Source organism: Gorilla gorilla, chromosome 6 (genome assembly GCF_029281585.2).
Source record: "Gorilla gorilla gorilla isolate KB3781 chromosome 6, NHGRI_mGorGor1-v2.1_pri, whole genome shotgun sequence".
NCBI classification, from domain to species: Eukaryota; Metazoa; Chordata; class Mammalia; order Primates; family Hominidae; genus Gorilla; species Gorilla gorilla.
Window position 1 is genome coordinate 147977927 of NC_073230.2, and position 13918 is coordinate 147991844.

Consider the following 13918-nt stretch of genomic DNA (forward strand, 5'->3'; position numbering starts at 1 on the left):
GGGAGCACGGGACCCACCTGGCAGGCAACAAGAGCCACCTCAGGTTTTGAGCAGAGAAAGACATACATGAGAGCCGTGTTTAAGGAAAACACATCTATGTCGGGGACGGGAGTCTGGGAGACCAGGGGAAGGTAAGAAAGACCCCAGACCCTGCAGGCAGCTGTAAGAAAACCAACTAAGAATGCTGGGCGCCAGCCTGGGTGGCTCCGGGAGATGAAAATATTGGAGGTGACAGAGTGGGAGGTGAGGAAGAGCCAAGGACACCACAGAAGGAGCCAGTGTGGGAAGGAAAGGGTGAGTGCAGCTTTAGACAGGCTGAATTGGAAGAGACAGATTAAGCCCCAGGAAATGCCCCGAGGCAGGCAGAGGGGCAGAGTTGAGAACAAAGCCAACGTCTCCCACACTAAGGTGACCCTCAGCCAGGGTAAGCCTTCCGAGTGGCCTCCACATCCTTCTGTGCATGAGCCCCTTCAACTGTCTTCAGAGACCTCCACGTGAACACGGATGGGGTCCTTCTGTCACAGGCCCTGCAGTAGCAGAGGGGCTCCTGTCCTGCTCCTGTGCTTCCCGCAGCACCTCTGCACGCCCGCCCCGCCGCCTAGCGAAGGACCCCAGCCCACCTCTTCCTGGGCTCTATGAACACGGAGGGCACGCTGGCCGTGGGGTCCAGGATCTTGTCGATCTGCATCTGTGCCCTGCGGTACACCCGGTGTCGCTCCTTAGTGTCGCCCGAGGACAGGTCGTCCACCACCGGGAACTCGTAGTGCCCGCGGCGCTTGGCGCGCAGGCGGATCTTGTTGCGATGGTGCTCGATCTCAGACTTGTGCCGCAGCGCGGTCTGAATCTGAGGAAGGGTGAGGGAGAGAAAGACAGCCATAGAGGTCCCGGGAAGCCTCTGGGACACACACTTCGCAAAGTCTTTATTTATTTTTATGTTTATTTATTTATTTGAGACAGAGTCTCACTCTGTTGCCCAGGCTGGAGTGCAATGGCATGATCTCAGCTCGCTGCAACCTCCACTTCCCAGGTTCAAGTGATTCTCCTGTCTCAGCCTGCCGAGTAGCTGGGATTACAGGCACGCACCATCATGCCCAGTTCATTTTTGTACTTTTAGTAGAGATGGGGTTTCTCTATGTTGGCCAGGCTGGTCTCGAACTCCTGACCTGAAATGATACGCCCACATCAAGCTCCCAAAGTGCTGGGATTACAGGTGTGAGCCACCATGCCCAGCCAGCAAAGCCTTCTAGGAGCGCCTTCCTGCTATGCTCCTCTCCTCTGGCCCACACTTAACTTGCTGTCTGTAAGCTCCACGGAGTCACCGAGAGAGCGACAGGCACAGATTAGGGAGGAGCAGAGACCCTGCCATCCCACGAGCTTTACCCTCAAGCACTGCGTGGTACACTGGAGTCTCGTCACCATCCCCCAAAGCAGGGAAAAAAAGTTACTCGAACCTTGGAAATCGAACCTTGGAAAACCAATGACAACTTTAAAGAGACATCTGAAAAGAATATTTTTCTCCTTTAGAGATCTTTAATAAATAGGACTGACAGATATAAAGAAGATAATTACCTAGTGTCACCAAAACAAGTTCCCTGACATGAGACCCCCTGCCCCCAGAGTGGTATCCCCAAAGACGGAGACCTGAACTGGGTCGTAGCATGAGGAAGATCAGAAGCTGAAGTGGCTCTTTCTGAGGAGGGCAGCCCCTGGTCAGCCACACTAACACTTTTCTGCATGTCTGCCAATGCGCCCCAGAGCGTCCATGCACGGTATCTGATCTCCACCAAGCGTGATGTTTTACATTAAGAATCCTTGTCAGCAGCTTATGCCTTTAGTAACCAGTTGACACTGTACCTTGCACTCATTTCAAACACTGACCCAATAAGTGTGTGAGTTTTTTTTGTTTTTGTTTTTGTTTTGAGATGGAGTCTCACTCTGTCAACCAGGCTGGAGTGCAGTGGCGAGATCCCGGCTCAGTGCAAACTCCCCCTTCCGGGTTCAAATGATTCTCCTGCCTCAGCCTCCTGAGCAGCTGGGATTACAGGAACCCGCCACCACGCCCAGCTAATTTTGTATTTTTAGTAGAGATGGTGTTTCACCATGTTGGCCAGGCTGGTCTCAAACTCCCGACCTCAGGTGATCTGCCTGCCTTGGCCTCCCCAAGTGCTGGGATTACAGGTATAAGCCACCGGGCTTAGCCGAGTTTTTTAATCAACAGACTTTTAAATAAAAGCAAATACCTCTTTGTTGATTTTATTGGTTTCCGCCACTCGGTCGGCTGGGGAGGGTCGCTGGACGGGAGGTGCTGGGATCGGCTGCATGGCGATAAGCTGGATCTTACTGGGGACCCGCCGGCTAGCCTCCGGGGGGCGGGAGATCCTGTCCACGTGCTCGAAGATGGAGGCTGATGAGTGCTGCTCATTTCCTGAACTGGGCAGTGGTGGCCCTGGAACAGAAGGAAAAGCAAAACACATACACGAAGTCATCTAAAGAAACAGCAACTAATCAAAATTGTGAATTATTCTTTAAAGAATCTTTGGATGGGCCTCTGACCAAAAATACATCCCCACTGCAGTAGCAGAGTGTTTACAATTTCACTCTCTGAGCTTAAATAGTCTGGGCTATATACTGTATCCTCTAACTTCATTAAAAATTACAAGTACCCTAAGAAGAGACGTGAGGAAATCATTATGATACTGTCAAAAACTGCACTGTTTTGTCTGTGGTTCAAAATCTTCATTCAGAAAGAATATAGGACAGAAGGAGCCTGAAGTTGCTCAGTAGTCAATAAGCCATTCACAGAACTTTCAGAAAACACATTTATAGCGGCTCTGAACTATTGCTACCATCTGGCAGGGAGCTTGCTGGAGTGATACAAATTCAGCTGCCAAGGCAATGTCATACTACAGAGAAAACAGAAGACCAGTACATGCAGGCAGGTACCAGTTAACAGTGACCACACTTCTGGCTTTTCAGTTCTGATGTGGAAAGAAAACGAAGTTGAAGACACATGAGAAGAAAAAACCTGTTGCTTGCAGGGAATTAGTTCCTACTTTATTTTTTTAATTTATTTTTTATTTTTTTGAGACGGAGTCTCACTCTGTCGCCTAGGCTGGATAGTGATTCTCCTGCCTCAGCCTCCTGAGTAGCTGGAATTACAGGTGCATGCCACCACGCCTAGCTAACTTTTGTATTAATACTTTTAGTAGAGACAAGGTTTCACGATATTGTCCAAGTTGGTCTTGAACTCCTGACCTCAAGTGATCCACCTGCCTCGGCCTCCCAAAGTGCTGGGATTACAGGCAGGAGCCACCGGGCCCGGCGCTAGTTCCTACTTTAAAAACAGTTGAAGAGTACATGTATAAATGGTTACATGGCAAATTTTAGGCCATGTATATCTAACCACAATAATTTTCTTAAAAACTAGTCAGAAGTGTGAAAAAAAAAAGAAATTCAAATGCACAAAAAAAGACAGAAAAGAAACACTTAAAAAATATCAACAGAGACTGAATCTTCACATGATGGGTGATTTTTCCCAATGTCTTTTATTTTTGATAATGAGGATTTTCTGTAATAAGTATTATTTTTATAGTAGAGATAATCCCAATACACTTTAATTTTGAAAAAAGAGAAAGAGAAAAATGAAGACGGGCTGAGTAGAAAGAGCTAGTTACTCACACTTAAGAAGATCAACTGGCCAGGCACAATGGCTTATGCCTGTAATCCCAGCACTTTGAGAGGCTGAGGCAAGAGGATTGCTTGAGCCCAGGAGTTTGAGACCAGCCTGGGCAACATGGTTAAGACCTTGTCTCTACAATTTTTTTTTAATTAGTTGGGCGTGGTGGCACATGCCTGTAGTCCTAGTCACTCAGAAGGCTGAGGTGGGAGGATCCCTTAAGCCCAGGAGGTAGAGGTTGCAGTGAGCCGAGATCATGTCTCTGCATTCCAGCCTGGGTGACAGAGTGAGACCTTGTCCCCCCGCCCCCGCCAAAAAAAAGATCAACTGATACCCTTCTTCTAATCAGCCAGTCACTTCTGGATGTTGCTTTCAAATAAATGGCCAGCAGGCTGACAGAGGGAATATGCACATGCAGAAACTGCTTCTAAACAAAAGCCTAACATTTGAAACTTCAAAGCATAAGTGAAAAACACAAAGGTCTCTCCTCAGTGTAAAAAACATAGATGAGCAAAGCAGTAAGAAGCAGTAGTTGATGTTTCATATAAGGAAAGCACAGCATTGCTATGTAAATCTGTATTTTCTCTCAATTTGAATTACATTCATTATCCCAAGCAATCAGAAGTCATTTGGCTGATTCTGAACGAATGATGTCTGTCTGAGCCAGGGGGCACCATTGTCTGGACTCCAGCTATGCTCAAGCTTTCTTTCTTGGCCCCACACCTAGAAGGAACCTGACTATTTGTGCATTTGTGCAATGGAAGCACAGCCAGGCACCACCATTCATCGGTGGCAGCTACTCAAGTTGCAGGCATAATGCCTAAAAGGAGATCATGAGCTTCTCCAGACAGGCTAGCCCTGCTAATCCAGACTTATAGAGTTAACAACAAATGTCACAGAGGGTAGCCCATTAAGCTACTGATACCTAGAAGCGGGATCACTTTCCTCCAGGGTGGCAGAGACCTCTGGGTTGCTGGGAGACAAAGGTGACAGGCATTAAAAAAAAAAAAAAAAAGGCCCCTCCCTACTGGGCTGTCAGCCCTGCCTGGGTACCACTGGAGCAGCAGCCTAAGACTGGGCTCCTGTCCAGAGCCCAGCTCACCCCCTCCCACTGTAGTCACGGCCCTTGCTTCATCCTCGCTGAACTGTTCACAGACTGCAACCAGAGGAGGGGATGCACAAACCCTGGGCCACTCTACAGAGCTGAGGGACCAAGCGGAGGAGAGGAAATAAGAGGTGCAGAAAATCTTCCAGCTTCCATACTGCCCAGAACCCAGTCCTTCAACATGGCTGAAAAGAGGGGCTTTAAATTTTTTTACATATACATATAATATATATCACACATATATATTATATAATTATATCACACATATTATATATTAGTATATATTTTTGTTTATAGAACTGTATAGTATAGGTAATATATAATTAGTAATTAGTAGTATATTACTATTAGCAATTATATATTACATATTACATACTTCTATATCATATATTAATATATATAATTATATAATATATATTATTGTTTGCTATGCATTGAACAATTTTTCTAAAAAAGCTCCCTGGGTAATAATGATTAGTACAAAGTACAATGGACACACAGAGATTAATGCTGTGTGAATCCTGCCTTAAGGCAAGTAGGAACTTGGGACTAAAACCCCTTTCTCTTCACCTATTTTTTAAAAGTAATGATATAAATTTTACTATATAGTCAAGATACCTATTGTACCTCATGGTAACTATAATCAATAACAACAATATACTGTATACTTGAAAACAGGTAAGAGAGTAGATTTTAAGTGTTATCACAAAAAATAAGTATGTGAGGTAATGTATATGTTAAATAGCTTGATTTAGCCATTTCACAATGCATACACATATCAAAACATCATCATTTAGTCACAAGAAAGAAGGAAATCCTGCCATTTGCAGCAATATGGCTGAGCTTGGATGACATTAAGTAAAATAGGCCAGGCACAGAAGGATAAACACTGCACTGTTCTCGCTCATATGTGGAAGCTGGAAAGTTGATCTAGAACTGGAGAGTAGACTAGAGGTTACTGGAGGCTGGGAAGGGAAGAGAAGGGACATAGACAAAAGTTGGTTAACAGATACAAAAGCACAACTAGAGGCTGGGCATGGTGGCTCTCGCCTGTAATCCCAGCACTTTGATAGGCTGAGGCAGGAGGGTAACTTGAGCCCAGGAGTTCTAGACCAGCCTGGGCAACATGGCGAAACCCCATCTCTACAAAAAATAACCCGGCGTGGTGGTGTACACCTGCAGGCCCAGCTACTCAGGAGGCTGAGAAGGGATGATCACCTGAGCCTGGGAGGTCAAGGCTGCAGTGAGCCATGACTGCACCACTGCACCCCAGCCTGGGCAACAGAGTGAGACCGTGTCTCAAAAAAATAAAAATAAAAGTGCACAGCTAGAGAGGAGGAATGGGTTGAGCACCTGTAGGCACTGTAAGGTAACTCTAATAATTTATTGCATACTTTCAATTAGCTTGAAGAGCAGATTTTGAATGTTCCCAAGAAAAAGTAATGATAACTTTGTCTGTGGTGACAGATATGCTAATTACCCTGATTTGATCATCACACAGTATATTCATACATGGAAATATCACAATGTCCCCCATAAATATTTGCAAGTATTATGTGTCAACTAAAAATAATAAAAGCAAAAAACACATCATGTTGTACACCATAAATTTATATGTTTTCTTACCATCAGTTAAAATACAAATAAAAATCTTAAAAAGAAAGAAAAACGTTGGGCATAGTGGCTCATGCCTATAATCCCAGCACTTTGGAAGGCTAAGGCAGGAGGATCAGTTGAGCCCAGGAGTTCAAAACCAGCCTGGGCAACAATGGCAAGACCTCATCTCTACAAAAAGTAAATAAAAAGTTAGCTGGGTGTGGTATGCTCCTGTAGTCCCAGCTACTCAGGAGGCTGAGGTGAGAGGACTGCTTGAGCCCAAGAGGTCAAGGCTGCAGTGAGCTGTGATTGTGCCACTGCACTCGAGACTGGGTAAGCAAAAAAATAAAAAATAAAAATAAAAAATTACAGCATATGGGATTGTATAGAACAGGATAATGTCAACAAAGCAGAATGAAAGAGAAAAGTTCAGTCTGAATTACTAAAATGACAAAGCAAGAGAGCATTTTTAAAGAAATATTATCTCATTATCTACAAGCAAATATAGTCAAACCACTTTTTTTGTCCCCCGAGACAGGGTCTCGCTCTGTCACCCAGACTGGAGTGCGGTGATGCAATCACAGATCACTGCAGCCTCGACCTCCCAGGCTCAAGCGCTCCTCCCACCTCAGCCTCTTCAGTAGCTGGGACCACAGGCACACACCACCAGGCCTGGCTAATTTTTTCTGGTTTTTTTTTTGTAGAGTCAGAGTCTCGCTACGTAGCCCAGGCTGGAAAACCACATCTTTACTAATGTGCGCAACCCACGTTAACATCCTGTGAGACAGCAATCACATTTATCTCATCTTCACTGTATATCACCAGCACCTGACCACAGGCACTTAGCAAGCATTTGCTAAACGGATGACTCAATGACTACAGTCATCTCCACTATGTTTATAAAATTTTACCTTGAAAAGGTCTCTGGGAATCTGCCTTCATGAAAAGATAAGAATTCTACTTTATGATCTCAATCATTTTATAAATGGTACAGTACTCCAAAATTACTTGAAAAACTTCATTGTTATATGTACTCAATCTCATTTAAACTATTTTGCAAACTCTTTTAATTTTTTTAAAATATGGAATGCTTCCCCAATATGCATGTCATCCTTGCACAGGGGCCACGCTCATCTTCTTTGTTGCGTTTCAATTTTAGTCTATATGCTGCTGAAGCGAGCACTGCAAGCTCCTTAGCACATGCAAAAGTCAGTGTCAGCTTGGTTTGCACGTGAAATTCTAGAATTTGGAATTTGTGGAATTCAAATGAAGTTTTAACTACTTAAAAATCACACACTTGCACACGTGCAATCTAAGGAGAGCATAAAAGAATGCTGAGTATTTTGCAATCCTTACCTACTTGGTATATTCCTGATGATAAAGGGGAGAGAGAGAAAAACTACAATTATGCACAGACGCAGCAATGGCAGCCCATCTCCTACCTCATCTCTCCCTTCACATCTTCACTAAGGGGATCCAGTGGTTATGATTTGAGTTATTTTAAAGCTAGAATAGCTGGGAACACAGTGACATCTGAGTAAATAATCTCTTAAGGGTTCATGGATGGCCATGAGGGTATGTGTCAGGGCCTAGTCACCTTCCAAAAACAGTCAGCTGGAAAAGGAATAAAGCACAACCTCCAATTTACCAAAACTGAAACAACAGTGTTCTCTCAGCTTCCATTGCAAGGTGGGTCCTTAATATGCCACATGACCTGGGACAGTCGTCAACAGCCTTGCCAAGAAGCCTAAAGAGAGCCAGTAGCTGTACCACTCGCAGGAGTGAGAGGGAACGCTGGTCCCATGGCAACATGGAAGAGGGCTCCATAATGGATCTCAAGCAGCCTCCCTCCCCGCTCCCCACCTCCATTAATTTTTACTTCATTATGACTTTCAACAAAAGAAATATTTTTATGTGAATTATAAAACAGGCCGAACACGGTGGCTCACGCCTGTAATCCCAGCACTTTGGGAGGCCGAGGCGGGCAGATCACATGAGGCCAGGAGTTCAAGACCAGCCTGGCCAACATGGCAAAACCCCATCTCTACTAAAAATACAAAAATTGGCCAGGTGTGGTGGTATACGTCTGTAATCCCAGCTACTCGGGAGGCTGAGTCATGAGAATCGTCTGAGCCTGGGAGGCAGAGGTTGCAGTGAGCCAAGATAGCACCACTGCCCTACAGCCTAGGCAACAGAAAGAGACTCTGTCTCAAAAAGCAAAAAATTTTAAAAAATAAAATAACTGAAAGCTAGGAGAAAAACTCAGAATATTTTAAAATAGGATATTTAATTTTCTATGCAAGCAATAAAATACCTACACAGCAGCATTAAAGCTATCTAATGGCACCTTTCAAGAAGTAAAGTTCTAAAAGTAAATTGATATTTATAGTGAGAAAACTATCTTTCTACAACATGAAAATAATGTACAGATTCTGCTATCTCTTCAAATTATAACAGCAGCATCTGAGCTTCTAATATTCACAAAATCATCTAATTCGCTTCTTTCCTTCACATTCAAACTCTCGGTCCCAGAGCTGTGATGCTTACTACCTGGATTCTGAGCCTATGTTGAGAGTGGTGTTTGATTTTTGTTATTCTTATAGAATATACTGGCTGTAATACCATCAGAAGGCATTAAATGCAGGCACTGAAAGTAAGGTTTTCTCAGATAAGCAATGAACAGAACTTGGAAAAATCCAGAGCTCTTTCCACGCCCCCCCAAATATTTCTTTCCAAGGATCAAAACGAGATTCTAATCCTGTCTATCTGAAACAGTATCGGTTACCATGGTGCTAAATAATTTTTAAGATTTGGAAAAACCACATCCAAAGAAAAAACTCTTCCCTTTTTCTAAGGGGATGTCCTTAACATTACAAAAGAACCAAGTGGAAGGAGCTGGAAGGAACTTCAAGGACCAGCTAGTGCAGCCCCACAGGAGCCTCGAAGGCTGAGCAACCAGCAAGGCCACAAGCGTGTCAGTGAGAGGAGAGGCCCCTGGGCTTCTGTCCAGTCTGTTCATTTCTAGAATACAGTTCACTCTGCACTGCATTTCCATACAGAGAAATTTATGATTAAAAACTGTAAGTATAAAAATTCCTATTAAAAATAATATCCTGGCCGGGCGTGGTGGCTCATGCCTATAATCCCAGCACTTTGGGAAGGCGAGGCAGATGGATCGCTTGAGTCAAGGAGTTCAAGACCAGCCTGAGCAACACGGTGAAACCTTGTCTCTACAAGAATATACAAAAATTAGCCAGGTGTGATGGCAGAGGCCTGTAATCCCAGCTACTAAGGAGACTGAGGTGGGAGGATCGCCTGAGCCTGGGAGGTCGAGGCTGCAGTGAGCCGGGACTGTGCCACTGCACTCCAGCCTCAGTGATAGAGCAAGACCCTGTCTCAAAAAAAAAATAGTAATAATAATATTCTGAGGCCTCCCAATGATCTTTGCACTACTGAAATTCAATCCTTAAATAAACCTCCAGCAAATACAACAGCTGCAGTAGCACATCTATTTAATACAACCTATTACACTAAAAACAAGCTACCTTGCTATCGCTCCAAAAAAATGCTCCCAAGTCTAAAGACTTGTGGCCTTCACTTTATTACAGTGCATCAGCCTTAACAGTCATACCCTTTAGAACAGGAGTGAAGTTCATTTTATACCTGGCCTATGAAGCTGTCTGTGACTCCCAAAGCAAACATGCTAAACCATCTGATCACACTAAACCACCTGCTGGAAGAAAGATCTAGGAACAGAACTTAACATAATGCACTTGGGCCTATGATAAACAAACAACTTTCTGACTGACAGTTGTGAATCCTTGAATTGGTTCCTAAGAAAGCTATTGAATCCTGGGGGCAGTTTTTGAGACTCTGGTTTCAGTGTGCTTCCTCCTTGACCTCTGGGCAGGCAAATCGTGAGGACTCTTAACTAGAGTGAAGCGAGGCTATTAACCTTAAGACGTACCCCAGTGAATCCCTGGCCCCAAAGCAGACACCAATACCACGTTACATGGTTACAACTGGTGCTAAGAAACCATAGGAATGATGAATTTTCCATTTCCCAGATTTTTTTAAGGGTTTAGCATTTGAAGTAGTGTAAGGCCCTAGCCTTCGGACTCTCATAGGGACTACTTTTAATGGGAAGAGCCAGAAGAGTCACAGACCGCTCTGCGGGGCTCTGTGGGACCTGCCATCGTTGACGGCTCCCGGCGTCTTATCTCCTGCGTCCCTCTCGCTGGACTCTTCACTGACCGTAGAGTCAGCATCTGAGGGAGAAACTCTGCAGACACAAAATGAATTGCAAACATTAGAAACAAGAAAGAATGAAAAGGAAAAAGTCCCATTAATTTGTGTGTGGAAGTCAGGCTTCCAGGCAAAACCAGCAGAAATGAAACGGTCCAAAAAATTATTCCATAGCACAGCGTCTTCAAGGATCACATTAACACCACAGTCACCTCCTGAAGACAGATTAACACGGCTTACTAAATGGCTCAGCAGGCTGCATTTCAACAAATGCTAGACAATTAAGTGCCAGATAGGAGGAAGGTCCCACAGTTACCAGGGCTCAAGGCCCAGCCCCTGGCCCCCAGTCTTTTCTGGACCAGCAGTCTGGGTTTAGCATGAGTTGGATCAAACAGGACCTGGGGTTCACGATTAACTAGGTCTGCAGAATCCTCAGGATGCTAGAGTAGCTATGCAGTCACCCCAAATAACTCCAGATCTTTGGAAGGTGCTTACACTGAGATCTGATTCTTTATATAAAAAGCAAGAGTATTGTGGCACCCAGCTTGCACCAGGGAAAATTCCTTCATCAGTTGGCTCCCTGGCTTCAATGACAATGTGGAATGCCAAGACATTCTGGTGCCCAGAAAGATGCTAAAACATTGTATTAACCATGCAGACCATTGAGCTATCATGACTAAATGTCAATGACAAGGCTACCAGGCAAGAAAAAAAAAATACTTTGCAAAATTTTACTTGCATATTAAATAATCTTCAATGATTCCATTTATTCTTAGCCTGCAAAATAATTAATCAAATAGCATCTCTCTACATAACTCATTTTCTTTTGTAAAGATCATGTTCTGACATCTATTACACTCTTATAACTAGGCCAGAACCCCTGGGGTAGGTTTCCTGATAAGACAGAAATCATGACATCGTTTCAAATGTTGATATCATCACACACTTTTTTTTGCTCTTAGCAGGAAATCAGGATTTGGCGTTCCAAAGCTCAAAGAAAGGCTGACAACAGGAGGCTTCAGTAGCCAAAGCCTGACGGTGCTATGATGGAAAGTCAACTTAACAAACCCGATTCTGAACTCTGTCTTCTTTCACAGAGCTACAGCCCTTCTCACAGGATCAGAGGGTGAGGAGGGGCTTCCAGGTAGCCTGGAAAACTAATAGGCAATTCTCCATGTGCTATACTTTGAGAGGGGGAATGGGGAGCGAGGCAGGGAGGAGGCGGTGAAGAGTCTTGTGTGATATCCTGACAAAGGTGACATACATAAGCAGCCAGAGAAAAACAAAGCAAACGCAGGAGCATGTGATGAAGGTCACCTGCAGGCAAAGCAATGAAGTCACAGCAGCTGCTGGCATCCCAGGCATGGACACAGCGGTCCACACAGGCTGAGCGTGTACCATGTGCTGTGCACTCCTTCTATGTTATTTCTGATATTATCTCCATGAGGCCTAGCATGCTCCCCTCAGGATATATACACATGAGCTGGTCAATCTCTAATCAAGTCTGATGGGGACCCCTAAACCATCACAGATAGTGATTCATGATCTTCAACCGTGTGGGGAAAGAAATCACACAGCCTTCTTTGGCAGCCCGTGAGAGTGGCTCAGAAACACTCTTGGGCTCGTGTGTGACTTTGGGCAAGTCATCAGTCTCCTGGGCTGCACATGCAGGGCTGCACTCACCATCAGCCCCTGTGACATCAGAAACTCACAGCCTGATAACAGAAGCATGCTCTGCAACAAAGAATAATACAGAAAGCCCAATAATAACCTTCCTCTGTGACGAACATTCTTGGAAGGGATCTTTGACTTGGGGCTTGGCACGTCTCCATTTTCCGAGGGCGTGGTGTGGTCCTTCAGAGGTCCTGGCAGTGGCGCTGGCTCATGAATAATCAATATGTCGTCTTTATTGTGCTGACCCAGATGCTGCTTAGCAAAATCGAAGCCCTTCACACTAGGGATCTGCAGCTGAAACATACACACACACAAACAAGATTGTTAACCCGGAATCCAAGGCTGATGAGAGGGGCACAACTTCTGACCCAAGACTGTGCTGGCAATTCCACAACTCCAATCCAACAAGCATCGCTAGAACATGGACTGCATGCCAGGTTCTGTTTATACCCAGAGTTCCAGGAGAAGACAGGCACTTGTGAAAGATTAAACAAGAGTACAAGGATTAAATAGCTAGACCCTAGGACAACACCTGACCTGCTATCACAGCAGCATACCATGTGCCATGTGGCAGGAGCAAGATATTCTTTATAGGGTAATGGGGACCAAAGCCAGGCCTTGAGAACAGACAGGACTTGGAAACAGAAAGAGGAGGCTACAAAGAGAATGTTCTAGATCATATCAGGAAGCAGAGAACACTGAGGACTGGGAAGAAATCACATTGGCTATGCTAGATGGGTCAGAGCATAGGAGCACGAGAGAAAAGTCCAGTCTGTATATGGATGACTCCAAAAACACCAGCTTCTGGAGCTGGCCCTCTGGGAAATCAGAAAACCACTAAACATTTCTAAACAGGCAGATTTCTAAAATACAAGCACACAGGACACCAAGGAAGCAGGAAGAGAGCCTGGCCATGCGCATAAAACCACAAAGACATGAGCCCCAAATCTTAGCAGTGAACATGGGAAGGAATGAACAGCTCTAGGGATCAGGCAGAAAGACCTAGAAGCCAAATAGACAAGAGAGGCAAAGGAAGAGAAAGAAGCCAATGAGGACGTGAATTTTTGGGCAGGGGCATCGTGAAGCATGAAAGTGACGTTAAGGGAAAGAGGCGAGTCATATAGGAATGATGGCTCGAGACAAAATGACAGGTTTCATTTCAAACACGCTTAATTTGAGGCCCCAAAGGATGTCAGCTTGGTGTAGCTGGAGGTGGGGAACCATAGCCTGGGGGAACTTGCAGGCTCAGATGTGACTTCAAGAACCACCCACATAAAGGAGACAGGTAGGGGAGCTGAGTTTTTCAACATAAATACAGATTCTGTGGATAAAGTGTTGGAGAACATCTAATAGTTCGGGGCTAAGAAGAGAAAAAGGAAGCAAGGAAGAAAATAGAATGTGATTTCAAAGAAACAGAAGAATTTGGAAAGTTCCATGTAGTAGAAGCAAAGGGAACAAAGAATTTCTAGAAAGAAGTAGTCAAAAGAAGTAATGGGGCACAAAACCGAAGGAGAAAGGGCTCTTCAAAAACGTGCCCCACTCAAACCAGTGGATGCAGGATTCCTCTCCAGGGATACAAGCATCACCCCACACCAAACCCATGACAGACTCCTGAGCCTGCA

At 44.7% G+C, this 13918-nt stretch overlaps 1 protein-coding gene and 1 non-coding gene across 6 annotated transcripts in view; both read right to left on the minus strand.

The window, feature by feature from the left end:
• KIAA1549 (KIAA1549 ortholog) overlaps window positions 1-13918 on the minus strand; it is a 150419-nt gene that overhangs the window by 37517 nt on the left and 98984 nt on the right. For 4 of the 5 annotated variants that reach the window (XM_055393204.2, XM_055393203.2, XM_004046297.5 and 1 more), the window contains exons 11-14: window positions 12394-12590; window positions 10544-10659; window positions 2241-2446; window positions 621-844 (exon numbers count right to left, since the gene is read on the minus strand). In XM_055393204.2, the coding sequence (XP_055249179.1) occupies window positions 621-844; window positions 2241-2446; window positions 10544-10659; window positions 12394-12590 (743 nt within the window). The remainder of the gene's footprint in view (window positions 1-620; window positions 845-2240; window positions 2447-10543; window positions 10660-12393; window positions 12591-13918) is intronic. The other variant, XM_063708795.1, reaches the window with a different exon arrangement.
• On the minus strand, window positions 7454-7560 carry LOC115935422 (U6 spliceosomal RNA). Its single transcript, XR_004071057.2, has one exon. It is a non-coding gene; the product is annotated as a U6 spliceosomal RNA (small nuclear RNA).